Source organism: Lontra canadensis, unplaced genomic scaffold (assembly GCF_010015895.1).
Source record: "Lontra canadensis isolate GAN:19392208 unplaced genomic scaffold, GSC_riverotter_1.0 scaffold154, whole genome shotgun sequence".
NCBI lineage: Eukaryota > Metazoa > Chordata > Mammalia > Carnivora > Mustelidae > Lontra > Lontra canadensis.
The window spans coordinates 958557-982660 of record NW_022631148.1 but is presented as its reverse complement, the minus strand read 5'-3'; the positions used below and the strand labels follow the sequence as shown (position 1 = coordinate 982660).

At 59.7% G+C, this 24104-nt stretch overlaps 2 protein-coding genes across 51 annotated transcripts in view; one reads left to right on the top strand and one right to left on the bottom strand.

The window, feature by feature from the left end:
• Positions 1–222: 222 nt before the first annotated feature.
• Positions 223–15616, top strand: MYBPC3 (myosin binding protein C3). The gene is made up of 35 exons (XM_032844560.1): positions 223–310; positions 1365–1631; positions 2176–2289; positions 2375–2464; positions 2553–2701; positions 3490–3607; positions 3729–3777; positions 3938–3967; positions 4125–4178; positions 4547–4549; positions 4877–4888; positions 5140–5303; positions 5535–5667; positions 5938–5940; positions 6069–6193; positions 6287–6392; positions 6525–6691; positions 7000–7165; positions 7871–7977; positions 8069–8098; positions 9215–9354; positions 9593–9673; positions 10349–10508; positions 10820–10924; positions 11013–11201; positions 12038–12172; positions 12307–12474; positions 13154–13242; positions 13378–13573; positions 13657–13796; positions 14009–14168; positions 14286–14422; positions 14709–14895; positions 15127–15160; positions 15310–15616. The coding sequence occupies exons 1-34, from the start codon at positions 286–288 to the stop codon at positions 15135–15137; spliced, it is 3810 nt and encodes a 1269-aa protein (XP_032700451.1). The 5' UTR covers positions 223–285; the 3' UTR covers positions 15138–15160; positions 15310–15616.
• A 1692-nt stretch (positions 15617–17308) lies between these two features.
• The window catches only part of MADD (MAP kinase activating death domain), a 39506-nt gene continuing 32710 nt past the window's right edge, over positions 17309–24104 (bottom strand). For 23 of the 50 annotated variants that reach the window (XM_032844704.1, XM_032844705.1, XM_032844707.1 and 20 more), the window contains 4 exons: positions 22800–22964; positions 22498–22570; positions 22258–22364; positions 18178–18201 (listed from right to left, as the gene is read on the bottom strand). In XM_032844704.1, the coding sequence (XP_032700595.1) occupies positions 18178–18201; positions 22258–22364; positions 22498–22570; positions 22800–22964 (369 nt within the window). Of the gene's footprint in view, positions 17841–18154; positions 18202–20081; positions 20152–20336; positions 20346–22257; positions 22365–22497; positions 22571–22799; positions 22965–24104 lie in introns of those variants that run through there. The other 27 variants (XM_032844699.1, XM_032844694.1, XM_032844689.1 and 24 more) reach the window with 5 other exon arrangements.

Sequence of the window (24104 nt, the reverse complement as noted above, 5' to 3'; positions counted from 1 at the left end):
CTGTGGGGTACCCCTGAGGCTCACCAAGGTTTAGGGGGCAGAAGCCATCATATTGGACTAGAGGGGGAAGGGATGGGAGCTATCGGGGAACAATGTGGCCCCGCTATCTCCCTGGAGAGCCTCGCTCCCTGGAATTTGTCTATATTTAGCAGGTGGCCAGGCAGAAGGCAGATAAGAAATCCTGGGGAGGGGGAGGGCCCTTTATATAGTGTGGGGGGACGGTCCTGCTCAGATCCTCTTTGGGTGGCCTGTGTCTGCTCCATTCCTGGTGTGACCTCTCTCAAGATGCCTGAACCAGGGAAGAAGCCAGGTAGCTCCAGGCTTGGGGTCGGGGCCGGGTGTGGGGCAGGGAGGGCTGGGACAGCTACAGTTGGGACGCAGGATTCAGAGTGAGTTCCCGAGAGTGGGGGCTGTCTTCCGGGTCTTTTCCTGACTCTTAGTTTCTCTTTTCCATCCTTCTGATAGAGTGAGGGCAAACCAGAGGACCCTTTCCCTGTCCCTACCCCATCTCTTCTGTAGCAAGATTAGGCCTGGGCTTGCCTTTTGGGAAAAGGCTGCCACAGGCAGGAGCCCAAGTTCAGTCTAGACTTGAGCCCATCTCGCTGAATGCTCTTGAGCAGAGCCATTACCTCTCCCGGCCTCAGTTTCCCTCTCTGTACAAGAAGGCGTTGAGCTGGTTCTCTCTAGTTGTGAGACTCTCTGCTTTACGAGCCTGCACCCCTGCGGCCTCCACACCAGGCAGGACTCCCACATTGAGGTGATGCAGCCCGTCTGTTCTGGGAGAGGACGGTTAAGAGGCCCCAGGACCAAGGGTATCCTGGGCCAAGGGCAGAGAAAGTCACAGCCCAGGGACTGGGTCCTGGCCTGTGCTCTTACAAGGTCATGCAGGGCAGGGATCCAGGCGCCCAGCCCCTCCCAGGCCAGCTTTATCTCAGTTGCTGATTCTCAGCCCGAGGCCCTTGGAGAACAAATTTAGCCACATTCAAGTAGACAGAGTACCTGCCTCATGCTAAGGGCCCTGGATTATAGGAGAGAGAGGGGGCTGGGCTCCCCCCTGCTCCCCTTGGCAGGGACTGTGGGGTATCCAGAGACACAGCTAGTAGAATTCTTGTGTGGAGGTTAGGAACACAGCTCTGGCTCTCCTGCGGCCTGGCTGTGTGATCTTAATAACTTAACCTCTTTGAGCCTCAGTGTCCTCATCTGAGAAATGGGCATAATAATTGCATCTACTTCACAGAGCCATGGGACCATTCAATGAGGTGATACATTAAAGTGTTTTATCACCATAGTTAGGAGGAGAGGCTGCAGGGGCGGGGTGCATGGGACAGTCAGGGGCTCCTGCAGCCTCCATGGGCTTGTCTCAGTCTCAGCCTTCAGCAAGAAGCCGAGGTCAGCAGAGGTGGCCGCCGGAAACCCTGCCATGTTCGAGGCCGAGACAGAGAGGTCAGGAGTAAAGGTGCGCTGGCAGCGAGGGGGCAGTGACATCAGCGCCAGCGACAAGTACAGCCTGGCCGCTGAGGGCACGAGGCACACTCTGACTGTGCGGGACGTGGGCCCTGCGGACCAGGGGTCCTATGCAGTCATCGCCGGCTCATCCAAGGTCAAGTTTGACCTCAAGGTCATAGAAGCAGGTAAGACCCTGGCCAGCCTTGCATGAGGTTTCAGCATCTGGTGGCAGCCCTGCCACCTCCCCATGGTCCGGGGTGTAGGAAGTGCTTTTCCACTTTCTTGCCTTTGCTTTGGCTGTGCTGTCTGCCAGGAATGCCCTCCTCCTCTTTTCTGTAGCAAGGCCTCTCTGAAGGCTCCCATGCGGCTCCTTAGCCTGTTCCAGCCTTGGTGGAAGTAGGAGCGATTCAGGGATGACTAAGGCAAAATGCCCTCAGGACACCCGCTCACAGATGGGGACTTGGCGGCTGTGTGTGCCGGCAGGGAAGCCTTGGTTGCCGGGGGTGTGGAGGGAGCCCCAGCCCCACCTGGGGATGGAGAGGAGGGACGGAGTTCAGAACTGCTGGGGCCGACCCGCCAGGACGTGGGCACAGGGTCTGCAAGGGGGAGGAGAAGGCGAGATGCATACTGCTGATTCCATCAGCCCGCAGAGATGGAGGGGGACCAGGGACAAGAGGAGGGCTCTCTGGTGAGAAGCGGCCCCATGACCGCTGCCCCTGCCCCTTCCAGAAAAAGCAGCACCTGCACTGAGCCCTGCCCCTGCCCCTGCTGAGGCTCCTGGGGCCCCCCGAGAAGCCCTGGCCTCAGCCACTGAGGAGAGAGGAGGCTCCCCGAGTCCCGAAGGTGAAGGTGAGAGGGGCGGTGCAGGGGAGGCCACGGCTGGCGGATGGGGTGTCCCAGCACAGTTCTTAAAGGCCTTCACCCACAGGGTCAAGCTCAGTCCCTGATGCCTCCGGTGCCTCTGATGACCCCATCGGCCTCTTTGTGATGAGGCCACAGGATGGCGAGGTGACCACAGGTGAGTGTGGGCTGAGGCACCTGGGGGTGGGCTGGGGAAGGGGACAGCAGGGCATCCCCCCAGCCCAGCCTGTCGCCCCTCTGTGTAGGTGGCAGCATCACCTTCTCGGCACGTGTGGCCGGAGCCAGCCTCCTGAAGCCGCCCATGGTGAAGTGGTTCAAAGGCAAGTGGGTGGACCTGAGCAGCAAAGCGGGTCAGCACCTGCAGCTTCACAGTAGCTACGACCGCGCCAGCAAGGTGGGCCTGCAGGGCACGGGACTGGAGGCACGGGGCGGAAAGAGGGCAGGGAGCCGCTGGGAGGCCCCAGAGACACAGGCAGTGCTGGGGGTCACCCTGACACTGAGGGCACACGGGACGTGCAAAGAAGAAACCTGGAGAGGCTGGGAAGTAGGTTGGAGGGCCGGGGGTACATGGGGAGAACGAGGAGGCCCAGGGGACCTGTGGGACCTGGGGGGCTCACAGGGCATGATCATTATGGGGGTGTATAAAGCTAGGGGGCAAGGAGCTCAGGAAGGCTGGGGGGGAGCATCAGCCAGTGAGGATGAAAAGCCCATGGATAGATGTGTGTCAGAGCCCAAGCGGCCCTTCGTTATATATAAGAAGATACCAGAGCTTGAGAGGTTGTTTTTGCTGGTCTGAGGTCACTCAGAGCCAGGCCTTGAACCTGTGCTTTGACTCCCTGCTTCTGCTCCTTCTCCCACTCTTCCACAGTCTTGGCCCAGGCAAGTGGGCTTCTGGCAGGGCCCCTAGGGCCAACATGTTCAGTTGTGTGGATTGTGCACTGCACAAAAGTGCCTGATCTTAAGCGAATGTCATTTGCCTTGTAGGCATCACAGATTTATATTTTATCATCGCCCTGTGCCAGCAGATGGCAGTCATGTCTTGAAAAGGGGTTTCCTATTTACACAAAACCCTCTGGGTTAACTAAACCCTGGGGGCTGAGAACGTTGGTGGCCACGCCTCCTTCAGGAGTGAAGGGCCTCCCCTTCTGGCCCCTGGTCTCTCCTGACACCTCACCTCCACAGGTCTACCTGTTTGAGCTGCACATTACAGATGCCCAGGCTACCTTTGCAGGCGGCTACCGCTGTGAGGTGTCCACCAAGGACAAATTTGACAGCTGCAACTTCAATCTCACTGTCCATGGTGAGGGGAGCCTGGCATCTGTCCTGGGATCAGGGTCCCCATGGGTCCTGTCCCCCATGTCTGCCCCCATGCCTGCTCCCCTGAAGCCCCTTCCTGGACTCACCTCCCTCTCTGCCCCCAGAGGCCGTTGGTCCTGGAGAACTGGACCTCCGATCGGCCTTCCGTCGCACGTGAGTGGTTCCCTCTCCTCAGGGCCCAGGGGAGGCCAGCGCTGGGGTCTGAGGCCCCTCGGGGTCAGGGCTGGGAGGGATGTGGGGGAGGATGAAGTTGATAGGCTTGGGGGACAGCAAGCTCCCCTGGGCAGTGAGAAACTTGTTCTAACCCCCACAGGAGCCTGGCAGGAAGTGGTCGGCGGATCAGGTACCCTGTCCCAGCCCTTACTTGTCCAGGACACAGACCCGGGAGCCCCCATCCAGCCAGTGCCCCTTCCTCCCTCAGTACCTCACCCCATCCCCACCATCCCCAAGCCCATTCCAGTTGGCTCCACTGCAGCCTTACTGGATGTCCCTCTCCACAGTGACAGCCACGAGGACGCTGGAACTCTGGACTTCAGCTCACTGCTGAAGAAGAGGTGAGCCCCTGGGCAGCAGGGCCTAGCGCAGACAGCGAGGCCCCGGTTCAAACCCCAGCCGTGCGGTTTTCCAGCTGTGTGGCCCTGAGCTGGTCTCTGAACTCTGAGCTGGTTTCCTTGTCTGTCGGACGGGACCGTCCTGGTGTTGGGAAGAGCAGAGGGCTCTGCGGACATTGTACCCCGTGAACTCACATCCTCACGGGGTCGCCCACAGCGCCCGACAACTTGAGTCTATGATAGCTCAGCTCAGTAGGCTCCGGGGGACCCAGAGAAGCTGGGAACAGCTCCCCCAGCACCCCCAGCTGACTGTGTGTCCTCTCCCTCTCTCTCCCGGACCCTGCGTTATGGCTGATGCTGCTGCGGCGCAGAGAGTAAGCTCCGCGGGTGGGCGCTTCGGGCGGCAGGGGGCTGGTGGGACTCTGTGTCAGGCCCCTTCGAGAGCCAGGGCTGGGACTCACACGGACCTGGTGAGGAGCCCCACTGACCAGGGCGTCTCTGCACCTCGGGTTCTCCTGACACCCGCCTGCCAGAGCTCAGGAGGAACAAGCAAGGCCACGTGTTTGGGGCAGTGTAAATGGAGGGACAGGGTGTGGCAGGGAGGGAGGAGGCTAGGGCCCATGGGCTGGGGCCCCAGGTCCCTGTGGGCAGGTGGCCCACGCCTCTAACTGTCCCCTGCTTTTCTGCCCTGCCTGGAGCAGCAGTTTCCGGAGGTGAGTGCCTGATGAGGCCTGCACCCCTGTCACCCACCTTCCGCAGGGACGCCCCCACACTGAAACTCAAGTCCAATGCCAGCTCAAGTGGCACCACCAGAGGGGAAGGGGCAGATGGCCTGGGGCTGCTAGGGCTCCTTGGTTGGGCCCCCGGGGAAGCCCTGCCCCAGCGGAGGGTGGGGTGGGCCCCCTCCTCCTCCCCCCCCCCACTCCGGTATCCCTTGAGGACTCTTGGTGGGACTGGGATACAGGGACTCAAGGCTGGAGGCCCCAGCCGAGGAAGACGTGTGGGAGATCCTGCGGCAGGCGTCCCCGTCGGAGTACGAGCGCATCGCCTTCCAGCACGGGGTCACTGACCTGCGGGGCATGCTCAAGAGGCTTAAGGGCATGAAGCGGGACGAGAAGAAGAGCACAGGTGAGCCCGCCCCTGCGGCGCAGAGGAGAGGCTGAGCGGCACACACGGGGCAGGGTGGCGGCGGGGGGGGAGCTCAGCTTAGCAAGGGACCACGGCGGAGAGAACAGGGGAGGTAGGAGGGGGTGGTGGGAGGACATAGCTCTCTGGCACAGCCACCGGCCCCCAAGGTGGGTGTGAGCCTTCGGGGGTGCAGGGCGGCGGAGCAGGGGGGACAGTGACGGCGGTGCTCAGCCTTTCAGAAGAAGCTGGAGCCGGCCTACCAGGTGAGCAAGGGCCACAAGATCCGGCTGACCGTGGAGCTGGCTGACCCTGACGCCGAGGTCAAGTGGCTGAAGAATGGACAAGAGATCCAGATGAGCGGCAGGTGCGGTGGGTGGGGGTGGGGGTGGGGGTGGGGGCAGGTGCAGGAGCTCGGGGGCCCTGGAGGCTCCCAGCCTGCTCTGCCTGCTTCTCACTGCCGGTGTTCTCTATCTCTGCTGGTTCCTGCTCTGTCTCTCCCCATGTCCTTCTTTCTGTCTCTAACTTCCCATCTTTCTGTTTCCGATCTCTGTTCTTGTCTTTTTTTTCCTTTTTTTTTTCCCTTCATCTGGCTTCTGCTCCCCGGGATGCTCCCGTGACCCCTTCTGCTCCACAGCAAGTAAGGCCGGCTCCTGGAGGGAAGGCTTGGGGTGGGGGCACGGGACCCCAACAGGGGGTTGGACAGGGCACCCAGGGCCCAGGGGGTGAGTGTGGCTGAACCTCCATGCCCCGCGGCCCTGGGCCCAGGTACATCTTCGAGTCTGTGGGGGCCAAGCGCACGCTGACCATCAGCCAGTGCTCGCTGGCGGACGACGCGGCCTACCAGTGCGTGGTGGGCGGGGAGAAGTGCAGCACCGAGCTCTTTGTCAAAGGTGGGCCTGCACCCGGGACCCTGGGAGCCTGCAACCGGGGTTGGGGGGGCAGGGCTGCAGAGGACAGACTGTCATGTTCTCCCCACGGGACAGAGCCCCCCGTGCTGATCACTCGGCCCCTGGAAGACCAGCTGGTGATGGTGGGACAGCGGGTGGAGTTCGAGTGTGAAGTGTCCGAGGAGGGGGCCCAGGTCAAATGGTGAGTGCCAAAGGTCACTTGTGTCCCAGGACGGGGCTGGGTCAATGGGGGCATGGGTGGGGCCGGTTGGGGGGGCACACTGGGGGCCTCCCTGGAGGAGGCCACAGCGCTTCCTGCCCACCCACCGGCCAGGCTGAAGGATGGGGTGGAGCTGACACGGGAGGAGACCTTCAAATACCGGTTCAAGAAGGACGGCCAGAGACACCACCTGATCATCAATGAGGCGACGCTGGAGGACGCCGGGCACTACGCGCTGCACACCAGCGGGGGCCAGGCGCTGGCCGAGCTCATCGTGCAGGGTGAGGCCGCGCAGCCCCAGCGCCCGCCCCGGCCGCAGACGGGAACCCGGCAAACCCAGGACGGTGGCCCTTGTGACCTTGGGCCAGTCACCTGGCACACACGGAGCCTCACCATTCTCCTCTGGAGGGTCCCGCGGGCCTGGTTAGCGTCCCCCCACCCCCGAGACTCCCGGTGGGCACTGTACGACCGGAGGCACCCTCGCATCGCACCTAGCCTGCGCATGCGTGTTCCTCCACGTCCCCGTGATCGCCGCGGGGATTCGCCCACACCCACCGCCCGCAGCTCACAGCTCTGCCCTGCCCCCCAGAGAAGAAGCTAGAGGTGTACCAGAGCATCGCGGACCTGACGGTGGGCGCAAAGGACCAGGCAGTATTCAAGTGTGAGGTGTCTGACGAGAACGTGCGGGGCGTGTGGCTGAAGAACGGGAAGGAGCTGGTCCCCGACAGCCGCATCAAGGTGTCCCACATCGGGCGGTGAGTGTGGGGGCTGAGCCCCATCGCGGAGGGGGCAAATGGGGGGGACACTGAGACAGAGACAGAGAGACAGGGAGAAACAGAGACGGACAGAGAGAAGAGCAGACAGAGACAGTGACTGAGAGAGAGACGTAGAGAGACAGGGAAAAACAGAGACATAGAGCTAGAAACAGACAGAGATGGACAGAAAGGCAGACACACAGAGACTGCAGTAGATAAAGAGATAGAGAGGGAGACAGAGAGACAGAAGCATACAGAAGGGAGTCTTGCCGAGGCAACGGACAGACAGGGAAGTGGTGAGAGAGACAGGCTGGGAGCCCCCCAGCCTCCGGCCCCCAGCTCATGACCAGGGCAGGGCAGGAGGCCACCTGGACGCCAGCCCTGGCCAGGGGCCCTCCTTCTCTCCCACTCTCTTACTCATGCCTCTAGCATCTGGGTTGGCCCGTGCTAGGCCCAAGGTCACAGAGATTAGTGAGACTAGCCCCTGCTCAGTCTCCAAGGGCCCAGCCAAGGGGCACTTGTATATTGTCCACCTCTGAAAACAAGTGAGGAACTAGAAAGTCAAAAATAGAGAAAGAAAGCATTTAAAATACCAGACCACCACTGAGCTAGGGGTGGAGCAGGGGCCCTTGGAGCCCTGACTATGGTGAGGCTGCTGGGAGGCGGGTGGCCTGGGGGGCCCCCTGAGCCCCCACTTCTCGGCAGGGTCCACAAACTGACCATTGATGACGTCACACCTGCGGACGAGGCTGACTACAGCTTTGTGCCTGAGGGCTTTGCCTGCAACCTGTCGGCCAAGCTCCATTTCATGGGTAAGCTGGCACCTGGCTGGGGTGGGGGCCCTGTGGCTGGGCTCTGCCTTCGCTCCCCGCCCCGTGCCACTTGCTCTTCTTTCTTTCACAGAGGTCAAGATCGACTTCGTGCCCAGGCAAGGTGAGTGTTGGGACCTCTTCCCTGGGCCCCCTCCACACATGTCCCCTTCCAGTCCCAGACAGCGGGAAGAGTGAGGAACCTGGAGTGGGGACCCCAAGACCCAGCCCAGCCCTACCACTCACAACCATGGGCCAGTTATAATCTCTAGAAACCTCAGTTTCCTCATCTCTAAAGTGGGAATCCTAAAAAAAAAAAATAATAAAGTGGGAATCCTGACAGGGCCTCCTCCATGGGGGCAGGAAAGATGAGAAAAAAAGATGTGAGATTTCATTATTAAGTCTTTCTGCCTTTATTTTATTATTATTATTATATTTTAGAGGGTGGAGGGGCAGAGGGAGAGGGAGAGAGAGAATCTCAAGCAGGCTCTATGTCTGGAGCCCGACTCAGGGCTCCATCTCCACCATGAGATCATGACCTGAGCCAAAAGCAAGAGTCACATGCTTAGTGCGCTGAGCGCCCAGATTCCCCAAATCTTTTCTGCTTTTAGACATACCCCTCCCGCTTGTAGATTAAACACCCATCAGGCATTTAGAATCCTAACGTCAGGAGAACAGTCTGAGGCTGAGGCATGCTCGAGGTCAGTGCTTTCCAAATTAAGTTCACAGACTAGGTTACTCCATCTTAACAGGGTTCCCTGGCGAAGTAAGTTTGGGAAACACTGAACACTTACTCGGCCTCTTGCTGATTTAGAAGGTGTGCTAGCATGTCAAAGGCTCTAGAAAGTCCCGTGGTAAAAAAATGTGCTTAACTTTGTTTAATCCAGGGTTTCCTACTTGATTTGGCCGTGGAAACATCTTTTGTCTTTCTTCTGGCGGGACATTGGTGTTCCCCCTGAACACAGTGTGAGAAATGCTACAGAGCAGGCGACCTGGGGTTACAGACCTCCCCGGGAACTTCCTGGGGGGGGGGATGGAAACGTTCTACATCTTGACTGAGGCTCAGGTGCACACATTTGTCAAAACCCGTCGAGCTGTATGCTCAAACGTTGGCATTTTATTGTGTGTAAATTATACCTCAGAGTGACTAACAATCAACAACTAGGGACACATGCTCCTTCCAGGATCCCCCACTTTCAGGGGGCTTTCTCTGACCTACGCCATCTTCCCCCTCCCCCAGAACCTCCCAAGATCCACCTGGACTGCCCGGGCCGCAAGCCGGACACCATTGTGGTTGTGGCTGGGAACAAGCTACGCCTGGATGTCCCTATCTCTGGGGACCCTGCTCCCACTGTGATTTGGCAGAAGAGCATCCCACAGGTACTCCCTCCTCTACTTCCCCATCTGCCAAATGGGTGCGTGGGACCAAAGGATGTTGGCATCTGTTCCCCACCCACATGGGCAGGGCCTACAGCTAGCTGGTCCCTGGTGGAAGGTGGGCAAGGTGGGCAGCAGAATGGGGGTGGGCAAAGGGGAGACAGAAGGGCTGCTGGGCAGGGATTCCCTCCAGGCCAGGTCAGCCCCTACCTCCACCGCTTCCCTCCTGCTCTGTTTCCAGAAAAACAAGGTCCCGGCAGGGCCAGCCCCTGACGCCACAGGGGATGCTGGTGCCAGTGACGAGTGGGTGTTTGACAAGAAGGTGAGTGCGGCTGATGGTGGGCTCAGGCTTGTTGGCCTTCTGTCGTTTTCTGCCCACACGGTTTCCACCCTTCAGTGAGGTCTCCGTGAAGGCACCACATCTGGCTAGCTGTGCTCCTGCCCGGGCATGGTCTCTGGGGGACCCTCATGCCTCAGTCAGGCACAAGTCCCCTTAACATTGCTGGGACACCCTCCTGCCTGGGGTGTTCCCTGGCTCCCGTCTTCGGCGGCTGACCTTCACTTTGTACTTCTTCCCGACCAGGCAGTGGGTTTCCCTGTAAGACTAGCTGCCTTGGCACCACTCAGGTCAGCTTTTCCAACGCAGTCAGCTCCTCCACCTACCTGAGTCCTTTCAGGACCCTCAGCTCTGTGAGGTCCTGTTATTCCCATTCAGCAGATAATAAAACCGAGGCACAGAGAGAATAGGTGATCGCCTGAAGTTCCACGGCAAAGCTGGAGCTAGAGCCCAAGCGCCTCACCCCGGTGCTTTGCCCCTGGCAGGCCCCACATTAAGGTTTTTGGACTAGGCGCTCACATGAGTGGTTTCCACTCAGGCTGCATTTGCTCCCCGGACCCTGTTCTGAGCTCTGTTCCTACCTCGGGCCATTGCAGAGGCTGTCAAAGCTGCGGGGTCCGACTGGGGCCCTTTTCCCCAAGTTCCCCTCCCCCCCCCCAGCTGCTGTGTGAGACCGAGGGCCGGGTCCGCGTGGAGACCACCAAGGACCGCAGCATATTCACTGTCGAGGGGGCAGAGAAGGAAGACGAGGGCGTTTACACTGTCACGGTGAAGAACCCCGTGGGCGAGGACCAGGTCAATCTCACAGTCAAGGTCATCGGTGAGGCTGGCTGGCCCAGGGCCAGAGGGGCAAGCAGGGAGGGCCCATCCATTCACTCGGTTAGGCCTTTGACAAACATCACAGGGCGCGCTCTCAGCTCCGTGGAGAGGACTGGGATTAGGACACAGGGTGGACACGGGCAGTGGGGAACCATAAAGCATCAATCACAGGCTGGTGACATGATCAAAGCCATATTCTAGAAATGTCTGTGGGGCAGAGGAGGCAGGCACTAGCTGTTGGTTGGGGTGGTGAGGGAACTAGCAGTGCTGGCCCTAGGACTGGGGAAGGGCTGATGTGGGTCCCCCCGCCAGATGTGCCAGACGCCCCTGCGGCCCCCAAGATCAGCAACGTGGGTGAGGACTCCTGCACGGTGCAGTGGGATCCCCCTGCCTACGACGGAGGCCAGCCCATCCTGGGTGAGTGGAGGGCATAGGGATAGAGCCGAGGGCTGGGTTGCGGGGGTGTCCAGGCTCCAGACCAGAGCTCCTGCCTGGCCCTCCTCAGGCTACATCCTGGAGCGCAAGAAGAAGAAGAGCTACCGGTGGATGCGGCTGAACTTTGACCTGCTTCGAGAGCTCAGCCACGAGGCCCGGCGCATGATCGAGGGCGTGGTGTATGAGATGAGAGTCTACGCGGTCAACGCCATCGGCATGTCCAGGCCCAGCCCGGCCTCCCAGCCCTTCATGCCGATTGGTGAGGCTGCCTGGCCTGGCATGGCGCACGCCCTCCCCGGTCAGGCTGCTCTGTGGGCGGCCACCACACGAGACCACATCAGGGTCCCCTTTAAGCCTCAGTTGGGGCTAAGCCTCTTCGTTTCACAGATGGAGAAAGTGGGGTTCCCAGCAGTTAAATGACTTGCTCAAGGTCACCTAGCCGGGAGGTAGGGGTGGAGCTGAGACTCACACCACTCTGACTGCTGGTGCCTCTCAGGCCTCACTTTCCACATCTATAAAATGGGAATGATGACATTATCTACTTCATGGAACTGCTGTTAGGATGGCATACAGCAGGTGCTCAATAAATTTCAATGGACCCCTCTTCCTTGCTCCCTTCAACCAGGGAGGGAGGGTGATGCCTATGGGGAGCAAGCTGCAGGCCTTTCCCTTTAGGGACTGACTTCCAGTTTGCTTAACTCTTAGTGGACTCATCTAACCACACAGTGCCAGGAAATTCCCCGTTTTAGGCCAGTTTTTCCCGAAATGCTACATTTGTAGCATTTCCTCCATTGTCTAAGGAAGTGGCCCCTTGTAAGCATGTTCGTTCTCTGGGGTATCTTTTCTGATTTACAGCTCTCTTGTGCCCGCTGCCGCCGCTCATGTCTTTAAGCCTGTGCAGAGACAGGTCTTTTCCGGGAGCGGAGCGGTTTCTGGCAGGGCTTGGAACCCGGACAGCGCGGGGTGGGGGGAGGCCGGGGTGGGGGCAGTGCCCCCGTGCGACCAGTGGTCACTTGGGGGGCTGGGTCACGGCCCTTCCGTCTTCCTGGTGGTGCAGGCCCAGTGGGGCCCCTCTCGGACTCCCCCTGTGCCTAGGCCCCCCCAGCGAGCCCACCCACCTGGCGGTGGAGGACGTGTCGGACACCACCGTCTCCCTCAAGTGGCGGCCGCCGGAGCGCGTGGGAGCGGGCGGCCTGGACGGCTACAGCGTGGAGTACTGCCGGGAGGGCTGTGAGTGCCCCGGGCCGCACCGCCCCTGGGCCACCTCCAGGCCCGCCGCCCCGCGCTGGGCCCCAGACAGCCTGGGGTGGGGCGGGAGCGGGGGCTGCGGGGGCTGCGGATGCCGACGCTGCTCCCCCGACCAGGCTCGGAGTGGACGGCCGCCCTGCAGGGGCTGACGGAGCGCACCTCGATGCTGGTGAAGGACCTGCCCACCGGCGCGCGGCTGCTCTTCCGTGTGCGCGCCCACAACGTGGCGGGGCCCGGAGCGCCCGTCGCCACCAAGGAGGCCGTGACGGTGCAGGAGATACTGCGTGAGTGGCCCCTGTGCAGTCACGGGACAGACCTGCCACGGACGGCCTGGCCCTTTGGATCGCGGAAGGGGGGGCACATCCGGAGAGCTCCTGCCGGGAGGAGGGGACAGGAGAGCCTTTCTTCATGTCCCAGGCCCAGGGCAAATATTCGGAGGGGGCTCCCTGTGGTTTTCTGGGACGGGGTCTGGGACAGGAACATGTAGGCCGTCACACCATTGTCCTTGAGCTCTGTTCTATGAGCCTCTCAGTTCAACGGGTATTGTCCCTGTGCCCCTGACTCAGTATCAGATTAACCCCTCTGGGATCCACTTCTCATTCCTCTATTCCCAGCAAAGGCTCAATCACGTAAAGATCGGAAAGAGGCAGCAGCCTGGGGTGCAAACAGCCTGGGGGATAGGGTAGAGACCAAGACCCTGCATTCGCATTCTGGCCTGTGACTTGCTAGCTGTGTGACCCTGAACCACTAGCTCACTCTCTCCGATCCCTGCCTCTTATAGGGTGTGGTGAGGCAGAGGTGGAAGCAGGGATTTTGTAGACCCTCTGGGGCTAGGGTTGGGGGAGCTAGGGGAGGGGCATTTTCCTCTCAGCAGCCTTCTGGCCCCGCCTCCAAAAGGGAGGAGCTGTGGCGCTCCTGGGGCGGGGCTTTCCCCTTGCTGAGCCGCCCACTCGGTACCCACAGAGCGGCCGCGGCTCCAGTTGCCCAGGCACCTGCGCCAGACCATCCAGAGAAAGGTTGGGGAGCCCGTGAATCTCCTCATTCCTTTCCAGGTAGGGCCGGCCCCCCTGCCTGTGCCCCCCCGTGTGTCATCTATGCCTAGCAGGGAGACGTGTCTCCTGGCTGATCAGACCCTGAAATGCTACCCAGTCGTGCCAGGCTCAGGGGTGAGCTGTCCCTCCCCACAGGGCAAGCCCCGGCCTCAAGTGACCTGGACCAAAGAGGGGCAGCCCCTGGCAGGTGAGGAGGTCAGCATCCGCAACAGCCCCACAGACACCATCCTGTTCATCCGGGCTGCTCGCCGCGCCCACTCTGGAACCTACCAGGTGACGCTGCGAATCGAGAACATGGAGGACAAGGCCACGCTGGTCCTGCAGATTGTTGGTGCGTGGTGCTGGGCCCCTCCTCTGGGGTGGGAGGGAGTCCCCCCAGCAGGTGACACCTTCCAGCTGGACTCTCTCCTGCAGACAAGCCAAGCCCTCCCCAGGACATTCGGGTCGTGGAAGCGTGGGGTTTCAACGTGGCTCTGGAGTGGAAACCACCCCAGGATGATGGCAACACAGAGATCTGGGGTTACACAGTACAGAAAGCCGACAAGAAGACCATGGTGAGTCTGGGGTTCTGGGCACCCTGCATAGACCCTCCCTAGGGCCACTCAGACTCCCTCCCCTGACCTTAGAAAGGCTCTGCTGCTCATCCTCCCTGTTTGACCTGGTTCCCGCCACAGATGGGGTGCAGACACCAGGGGCCCCCAAAAGAGGCCCCTGACGGGTAGTAGGGCCAGGCCCCGGAGAGCCTCCCTTTCCTCCACATCCCCAGGAATGGTTCACTGTCCTGGAGCATTACCGCCGCACTCACTGCGTGGTTTCAGAGCTCATCATTGGCAATGGCTACTACTTCCGGGTCTTCAGCCATAACATGGTGGGACCCAGTGACAAAGCCGCCACCACCAAGGAGCCTGTCTTTATCCCCAAACCAGGTGCTGTACCTTTACTCCCACTCCCAGGGGGGGGGGGGGGGGGGGGGGGGGCGGTGGGAGCAGGGAGGAGGCCTAGTGTGGCGTGACACTCTTGGTACAAAGTCCTATCACCAACAGGCATCACATATGAGCCACCCAACTATAAGGCCCTGGACTTCTCTGAGGCCCCGAGCTTCACCCGCCCCCTGGTGAACCGCTCAGTCATCGCCGGCTACAACGCTATCCTCTGCTGTGCCGTCCGGGGTAGCCCCAAGGTAGAGAGCTTGGGGCCCTGAGCCAGGCAGACTCAGGAGGCAGGGTTCAGAGGCTCCAACTTCCATTGGTCCTCTCCCCAGCCTTTCCCTGCATTCTGTCTCACGGGGGCTCACAGCGAGGCTCCTCTCCCTGAAGAGGGCCTTGGCAGTCTCCATTGGCTCCCTGGTCATTCCCTGCTTGGGCATCACGTGGACCCTAGTGGGAGCCCGTAGAATAGAAACAGGTTCCCTCCAGGCCTCCCGTCAACCTGAGATGGTCTGCCTTCCTCCCATGACCTGATTATAGCCCAAGATTTCCTGGTTCAAGAACGGCCTGGATCTGGGGGAAGACGCCCGCTTCCGCATGTTCAGCAAGCAGGGAGTGTTGACGCTGGAGATTAGAAAGCCCTGCCCCTTCGACGGGGGCATCTATGTCTGTAGGGCCACCAACTTACAAGGCGAGGCACAGTGTGAGTGCCACCTAGAAGTACGAGGTGAGGAGCCTGCGGGACCAGGGCCCAGGGTGGCGGAGCAGGCAGGGAACCAGCTGGGACTCTGCTGGCCTGGCCCCCGCAGCTGCTCTGGCTGAAAGAGCAGTGACCCTATTGCGTCCAACATGGGCACTGGCTTCTGCTGCCACAGCTGCTCCCTTGGAAGGCTGGGGGGACATGCAAGGTGCTGGGAGGGGAAACACACATGTGGCGTGGCCTCCTTCTCCCCTGCAGTGCCTCAGTGACCGGCCGGCTCCCCAGAGGCCAGGTACGTACTCCCAAGTCACCCCGACGCCCCGGCCCGAGTCAGAGGCCAAGCCCTGGCCCTTGGTTTGGGGGCAGCCATCGGGAAATGGAGGTGCAGGTGCCTCTCACAGGGCTCAGTCCAGCACATTCATAAGAGAACCCGTCTCGCAGGCACCGAGGGATGCCGGCCGTGTCCCGGGAGCCTGGAAGGACGCTGCCCAAGCCACCTTCCCGCTGTTGGCTGTGTGTGCGCGAGTGTGTATCCGGGGCTGGGCTGGGAGAGCGTCAGTGGGGCGGCGCCAGGAGGATGAGCAGGGGGTGCTCTGCACAGACCAAGCCGCCTGAGCTCCCCCCGGAAGTTCTCAGGTCTTTGGGACAAAAAGTTGGTGGGCTCGGGAAATGGTGGTTGGGGACAGGCCTTTCTGGCCTGCCACATCTCAGTGGATAAGGGCAATAAAAGATGAGTGCAGTCACAGCTGGCTCTTGTCCGAAGTGTTTGTTTTCACAAAAAGCACAGGGAAATACACTTGACCTTCCGAGCAAACTGAGGCAGGTGTTCTGTCCTCCAGATGAGTTAAAGGAGGCTGAGGGGAATCCCAAATTCATAGAACACTAGGGGAAACCTCCGTCATCCCCCCAGCGTACGTTCTTCCAATGAGGAAAGGAAGGGGCAGTGACGAAAGTGCATTAGCAACAGAGCAGTAACCCAGGGCGCGCCTGCCTGGTACCTTGTGCTCTGTACGGTCTTTGACCTGCTGACCTGTGCTCACAGCAGCCTGATGTCGGGTGGAGCTGAACTTCAGCGTGGCTCTGTGCCCATATGGCCTGGAGAGAAGCTGCCCCAGGCTGCCCTGGGGTCCCAGTGCACAACAAGCCCACGACCCTCCCACACCGGTTTCCCAGTAGGAGAGGGTGATCCTGTCCAGCATGAGATACTGGGAACCAGGGCCTTCCTCTGCTCCTCCCTATTGGGAGCCTAAATCCAATCACCAGTTTACTTTTGGGAAGGGGAGGCCAAGGGGTCTGAGATGCCCTAACAGAATGTGGATAGTCTCGGGCGCCTGGGTGGCTCAGTCAGTTAAGCACCTGACTCTTGATTTTGGCTCAGGTCAGGACCTCTGGGTGGGGAGGTCGAGCCCCACGTGGGGCTCCGTGCTGGAGGTGGAGCCTGCTTCAGATTCTCTTCCTCCCCCCACCCCTGCGCCGCCCACTCTCAAAACCAGGGGTTGGTCTTGCCTAGAGAGTGTCAGAAGTTTCCCAACTGCACAGAGAAAAGAATTCCAGGGAGGCTGGTCCTAGGGTTGCTCCTGTCAGAGTTCTACTCAACCCAAGGCACTGCTGGCCAAGAGCTCAGAGCCGGGGGCTCTAGGCCCTGTGGGACTCCCTGGCCAAGTCACAGCCCCGCTCGACCCCGCCCATGAGGGGCCAGGGGAGCCTTGGTTCTTCACAGCTATGGCTGCTTTCTCCAGTGGCCACTTAGCACAGCCGCTCCCTGCAGGGCGAGGGGGCAGAGGGCAGGAAGCCCCTCTCCTAACCTCTCCGAGTGAAGGGCCCTGCTGGGTCAGTGGGGTGCGAGGCTAGGGCTTCCACATATCAGGACTTGGAGGGGCATGATCTCATCTCTCTCCTTCTAGGTCTGACGGGCCTTTTTGGAGTCCAGGGACAGACCTCCTCAGGCCCGGGCCGAGAGGAGGCATCGTTAAATACAAGGCAGTCAGGAGCCCAAGGAGAGCTGAGGATATTTATTTCACATTCACACATCTGTACATTTTCTATAAATAATGTAGCACTGAACTATGTACAATCATCTCTTGCCCACACCCAGTGCCAGGAGACGCTGCCTGCAGACACTGGCTGTGTACACTGACCTTGGCCCCATTCCACCCTGCTTCCTGGGCATGGTAGCCAGTGGTCGCTGGGACTCTCCCAGCCCAACCACTCTGCTCTCTCAGGCCAAAGGCAAGGCAGACCTTAGGGAAACTGCTGCTCAGCAAAAAGGAGCCCCTCGGTGCCGCCCCCCCTGCCGTGGCAGGGGCCACAGCGGGCAGCAGCCACCAGCCTGGGAAACGCGTAAGGACGAGGGAGGCTGTCACTCACTATGCCACCCCGTGACTCTCCCTGCCTTTCCCTGCCTACCTCTTGTCTGGATGGACAGGCCTCAAGCTTCCCTCCCTTGGTACTGAGTGGGACTTCGCCCAGCACCCAGTCATGCTGGATCCCAAAGGACGGAGAGCCAGAGCCCTGCACTGGAGGGTGAGAATGCCAAGGATGAGGAACCACAACACGACTCTCAGGGACACGCAACGGTGGGCTCCTACTGTACTCAGAGTTCTTAGAAGCCACTGGCCCAAAAGACAGACAGACATCACTCTTGAGCCCTGAGGGGAGAGTAGACTGGTCTCCTGGGAATGGAGAGGGAGCAGGTAGAGGAAACCAGCGGAGCCCTGTGACAGACACTAAGACACGCTGAGACACACAACTGTGAACCAACTAAGCCACGGCTAGGGGCCTGCAGAGAACACACGCGCAGCATTGTGTCCTTGCGAACAGAAGACGCAAGGGCACCCCCTGGACTGGGGGGCTCTCAACCCCTCCCATCAGCTTGAGACGGGCCGGGGCGGGGTCCTGAGGTCTTCCTCCCTGCTGCGGACTGCAGCCACGTACGAGAAGAGACACAACACGGAGTAGCAGATCTCATGGGCCTAGAGGGGAGAGGAAAACCAGACCGATCAGATTCCTGAGACTCCGACATCACCACGCGGGGAGATGTGCCCAGCAGAAAACTGCCCTCACGGCTGGCCGGTGGGACAGGGCATCTGTGTGCGTGGGTCTCTCCCAGGGCTGAAGACTTGTTTTGGCTTCAGCTGAACCTGCAGCATCTAGACCAAGCTCAGCTCTCCAGCCATCCCTAGTCGGCCTGCCCCTGTTGCCCTCGGCGGGCCCGCCCCACTCCTGTGGGAAGGTCCCCAGGGAGCCCTGCGCAGACCGGCCTGCCGGACTTGGGGGGCACACTCACCATTGGTGTCTTGTACTTGTGGCTCACCACTTCTTTAATTTCAGGAACTAAAACCGGACGGGCAAGAGACAAAACAGAAAGTTCAAAACTAAGAGCGATAGTGCCAGGCTCCCCCAGGCGGCAGCGCCCGGCACCGGGGTCCCCTTCCCCACGGTGGCCTGTCCCAGTGGCTGCAGCGGCTTCTGCTCTGACAGCTCCTGCCCAGCCGCTGCTGGGTGAGAGGACACGGCCCCAGACTCCTCGGCCAGGCCTGTGCGCTCTGTTGTGGCTCCCTGCTCGATGGCTGCGACTCTAGCCACTTCTGTGAGAGCCTCAGCACGGGAGCAGGCTGGCCTTTCACCACGGCCCCGAGGAGCTGCTGTGGGGTGTCCCCCCGTGTCGGCCGGGTGAAGAGAGTCGTCTCTAGCCTGTGCCATCACCTGAGATGCCCGAGAACTCCTCCCCGTTACCAGCCCGACACTCTGTTTGTGTTAAGCATGGTTCCCTGTACTCCCAGCCCCTATGCAGAGCGTCCTGAGGCTGGATGGAGAAGTGGCATGACACTAACACCCAGCAGACTTGTAAGCGTCCTTCCCTGAGTGGCAGGAGAGGCCCAGGCCTGCCTGTGTGAGGGAGAGCGTCAGAGGGCTCTGGAGCAGACACACCGAGCAGAAGACAGGCGAGTACAGCACCCGGGGAGGGAGGTGACAAGGACCATCAGGCAAAATACACACATGTCCACAGCCCAGAATGCAAGACTAAGTCACCCCTGCCCCAGCCATGCAGGGGTTCTGCTTGGCCAGAGGAAGGAGGAGGGCCCCCCGGGGCTCAGCCATCCTGATGGCCCCTGGAGATGGGAGCAGAGGGGCGTGGCATCCCCCTGGGGGCCAGAAAAGGTAGGAGGAGAGTTGGCCACACCTTTTTACTGACCCTGGGAGGTAGGACTTGGGGGGACCCAGGGTTACCAGGGGGTAAACTCATCATAGGCAGAGCAAGAAGCCCGGGTCCTTCTCCTGAGTTGAAAGATTCCCCCAAACATCTCTCTGGCGGAAGAGGGAAGGGAGCACACAGGGGGGAAAACTCAGAACCAGTGAGCCAGCACAAGGGGGAAGGGGAGGCTGGGAGGAAGAGGGTGGGGAGAAAAGGGATGGGACAAACTGGCCAGTGAGCAGCTGGTCTGCTTGAAGGGAGCCCATCCCACCCACAGCCGGGCCCAGGCAGGGTCCTGCAGGAGGCAGCACGAGCCGAGGTCACTTTACCTGCTGGAGAACGAAGGTTTTCATAGCAGCGATGAGGGGCACAAAAGAATGAAGCACAAACACAGCAGGAACTCAAAGCCCCAGGGTGAGAACCCACTACCCCACCGCTCAGCAGCAGCGCCTAGCTGCGGGGAGGCCGGCTCCCAGCCTCCGGCGACAACTGCCCTGCCTGCCTTGGAGGCCCATGGGGCTTCCCTGCCCTCTAGAGTGGCTGCCTGGCCCCCACACGTCCCTCCTCCAGCATGGAGGCCAGGTGGATGCCAGGGGGGCACTGGGGTGGCTGGAGGGAGCCCTGGGCTGCTAGGAGGAGCTCAGCAGGCGACATGAACACAGCAGAGCTTGAAAACTGCCCGTCTGCTCTGCCCCAGAACTTTCTGACCACCAGCTGGCCGAGAAGGGGGGGGGGGGCGCCCACTCACGGAGCCTCCACCGGAGCGTCTCTGAGCTCTAAACCCATCTAAGGCCACTTGCTCTTCTGCGACCCCTTCCCTAGCAGCCACTGTCTCTCTCTCCTTTCTTCCTCCTTCCCTGGCACCTCACGGCTTCCCTTTGCTTCCCTGTCACTCCTAAGCCTCCTGACCTCTCTGCAGAGGCGCTTCTTCTCTCTGCCTCTAGTCCCTCCTCTGGAGCGCCGAGGTTTGAGTTACTGCCATGTGAGTCCAGACCTAAGAGCAAAATAGTGTAATTACCAAATTCCTCCAGGACAAAGACGCCTCGGACTGTATTGCACTTTTTAATGTGATTCAGCTCTATGAAAACCTGCAAGAGAGGGAGGGAGGGCGGGGTCAGGCCCGGAGGCTCTCCCCCTGCCCACGGCTGCCCGCTCCCCCAGCTACAGCCCCGCTCCCCGCACAGAAGACCTAGTTCCCAGAGGAAGGGCCGCAGAATCCACACACACACAACTCAAAGCGCTAAGAAGCGAAGACAGCAGAAAGGGCATGTACCTTCCGCTCCTGGCCGGAGGAGAAAGCATGGGAGAGAAATGAAGGCGTTAGTTTTAATGGTCAGACCCCACCCCAAGGCCCCTCTGCTGTCCTGGGCTGCCCGCCCATACCCTCTGCCCAGGGCAGCGCCTGGAGGACACGGTGCCCCGGGGGTCTCCCCCGTCAGCCCATCAGCTCTCTACCCTTCCATGCATCCTCCTCCGGCGCAGAGGGCTGGCACGGGCGCAAAGCTCCCCTCGGACTGTCCTCGGGGTGGGAGGTGTTGATATCATCCTTGAAACAAAATCCAGGCTCTCCCAAGAGGTACGCGGCGAGAGAATAACGGCTATCGCTTGGGAGCACCGACTGCGAGTTCTACAATCCTATCTGCGAGCCTCACATCCACGTGGCCCAGTGTGCAGCACAACCCTCGTTTTACAGAGGAGGACACAGGATCAGGCAATCTATCTGCCCACGAGTAATGAAGCTGGACTCTGAGTCCAAGCACATCCTGACCCGGAAGATCCGTCTGTGACCCCGCCCTGGAGGACTCCACCAGAGGCCAGTGCATCCTCAACTCCAACGGACCCCATGGCCGTTCTCCTGTGATGTCAGGGCCTGACTCCCCCTCTCGGCAGGATCTCTCTTCTAGGGCAAAGCCTTAAACTACAGACCAGCAGCTTGTACCTATCCATGGACTGGTTAGACACTGGTCGGTCCAGGCTGGGGGGACCCAGAAGGGGGCTGGCTGCTGTTTAACAAGACCTCCTCTTCGGAAGGTGAGGCATCAGGGGGAGCCACAGCACTAAAAGGCGGTCAGAAGCCTGTTCCCCAAGAAGTGCCGGCACCTTCGTGCTCCAGGAAAGAACTTCACTAAACCTCTCCTTGGGCTGACCCTAGGGTCTCAGGTATGCTATTTAATATATTAAAGTCACAGGCAGGAAATATACTGCTGGAAATAGACTGCCTGAGCAGCTGTTTCCCATCACACCAAAGCTGCCCGCTTGGGTTCCTGAAAGAAGAAACTACAGTGGCAAGGGGAGGAAGAAAGCCACGGAGTCCGGAGGGCCACCTCCCCCGAGTGTGTGCGGCCTGGCCCGGGGCTGTGGTGCTCGCACACTCAGACCTGGCTCACAGCCTCAAGGGGAGGAACCAGGATGTCAGGGAAGGGGTAGGGAAGGCACTTGTGGGAAGAGTGAGAACTGGGAACGGACCTGGGATGACGCGCTGGCCTCAGAAAGGAATTAGCTTAAGGACTGTCCACTGAGAGAAAAAGTAACACTGTGTTAAAAGACCAAGAGAAAAAAAAAAAGTCAGCTCCTATGGTGGGATCACAATGAGAGAAAGATGGACTCTGAAGTGCTCCCCGGCCAAAAGAAGGGGAATGGGGCCTGTGGAGCAGGGGACAGAGTGGGGACACTCAGAGGAATGGAAAGAATAGGAAGAAGAATCAGCGGGAGAAATAGGCAAATAAACACACATACTCCAGGTAAGACAGACACAAGCTCCACACACGCACACGCGCACACAAGCTTCGTGCACACCGGAAACACGTGAGGAGATCAGCTGGTCTAGACTCTCAAAGCAAAACCACCAAGCAGAAGCACACCCTGGGAACAAGGGAAGGCAGACACTGTGCGAAGAAGGGCCAAGTGAGACGCTCCCACTCACACTGCGCTGGGTCTAATGGACGGAGGCAGCCTAGCCACCAAGGCTCCCTCTCTTTCCCCACCTCCCACGGAGGCTCCTCCTGCACCTTCCGGGTGGTGGCCAACGTCACTGCGCCCTCCCTCTGATTTCTGTCTCTGGTCCAGCTGCTCCCATCCTCCCACTAGCCCCGAAGGCCCAGAGGCTCACTGGGAAAGCACTGGGACCTGGACACTGAGCCTTTCTGCGGATGGAAGAACAGGGCCAGGCAGCCGCTGCTGCCCCTCCCACCTACCTGGCTGTGCATGAACTTGAGATTGATCCCTTCTAGGGTGACCTGCAGCAAGCCGCCCTCACCAGTCTTCATGTCCTGCACAGGGAACTCGCCACCCAGTTCAGGGCCTGCGGTGGGGGAGGAGGTCGTCAGCTAACTGGGGCGGGGACCCCGGGCCTGAGCTCCTGGTTAGGCCTCTGACCCTCAGGACGGACAGAACCAAGCAGAAGGCCCTTGCTCGGGGAGTCACTGTCTTCTCACCGGGTTTGATGCTCTGCTGTCGGGCCGCGGCTCTCTCCATGCTGTCCTTCACGCAGTAGTACAGTTCCCGACACTGCGGCACGGGGGACAGAACATCCCGTCATCCGGGCCTCCCAGGGTCCCCCTGCTCCACTCTCTACCGTCAGCCAGGGCCAGGCCACGGAGACAGCCTGCCGTGTCCCACATGACAGCCGGACATAAAGGGGGCTCTCAACATGGATCGTGGAATCTTAACTTCCTTGCAAGAAACTCAACGCTTTGCCCTCAGCACCCACCCCCGCCCAGACGGAGCTCCTGGGTACCTTCTTGGTATAGAACTTGTTGAGCTGAGTCTCAGAGCCATTTCTGCGCCACAGGCACAGCACCTTAGTCTTGGGGCAATAGGTCATGTTGATGAGCTTCTCATACCACCAGCGCTCGTACACCGTCCCAATGTTACTCCGCAGGACCACGCAGTCATCGCACACCTGCGGAGGCCACGGGGACCCTCAGCGGGCCTTGTCGCCTGGACTCTCCGTCAGCCCAGGCTGCACGGCCCTGTCTCCCGGGGGAAAAGGATAGGACGGCTGGTCCTGGGAGCAACCCCACGGTCAGCTTCTCGGCCTCCCGCTTACCGTCTTCCTTTGTGGGGACACAGACATTGACCTGCCGGACGTACTGTCCGCTAGAAAGGTTACTGAAATAAAAGGAATCATGGAGGGGAGCCTGCGGGCAGGGAAGGAGGCGCAATCGGTGCTTCAACTTTCACTTCAACCCACGTCTGTCACCTCTTCTATGCTCTCAACTTAAGAGAATCTCATGCCGCCATGTGCCACCCTTAGGAATGATCTCTGTGGACGCGCAAAGGCAGGAGACTATGGCAGGCTTAAGCAAGGAGGGAAAAAGGGAACCAATGATTTTCTAATACTGGTTTAGCCCTAGTTCTGCACAAATCTTTTAAATACTTAATCACACAAGTGACGCATGGGCAATGCTTATTGCAAAAAATATAATATAGGGAGGTATAAATTAAAAGGCAAACTTCTCCTACACATTCTCTTTTTAATACTCTAAGTCCTTTTTAATTAACTAATTAATTTATTTTGAGAGAGAGAGTGTGTGTCCGTGCATGCAAGTGATCGTGAGTCAGGGTGGGGATGGGCAGAGGGAAAGGGAGAGAATCTTAAACAAGCTCCACATCTGGCATGGAGCCTGATGTGCAGCTCGATCTCATGACTCAAGCCAAAATCAAGAGTCAGACGCTCGACTGACTGAGCCACCCAGGTGCCCCCTTCAAATTCTCTTCTTATTCAACACTCTCCCTCTCAGAGCAGACTGCGTTAGGTTCCCCGCTTCCCGTTACTTAGCTGGGTCACCTTGGACGAGCTGGCCGCGTCTGCATTTCCTCATATGCAGATGAAATAAGTCAATGTGCATAGAATTCTTCGGACAAAGCTGGGCACATAGGAAGTCCCTCTAATTAGATGCTATAACAATAATTATAATATAAAGAATGTAACAATGATTATTACAACCCCATTGATGGTTCTCAGATCTTTCTCCACACGGGGACCCATTTTCCCGAGCTCCTGACCCCATCTGGGCGGCTCGCGGGCAGCACCTGGATC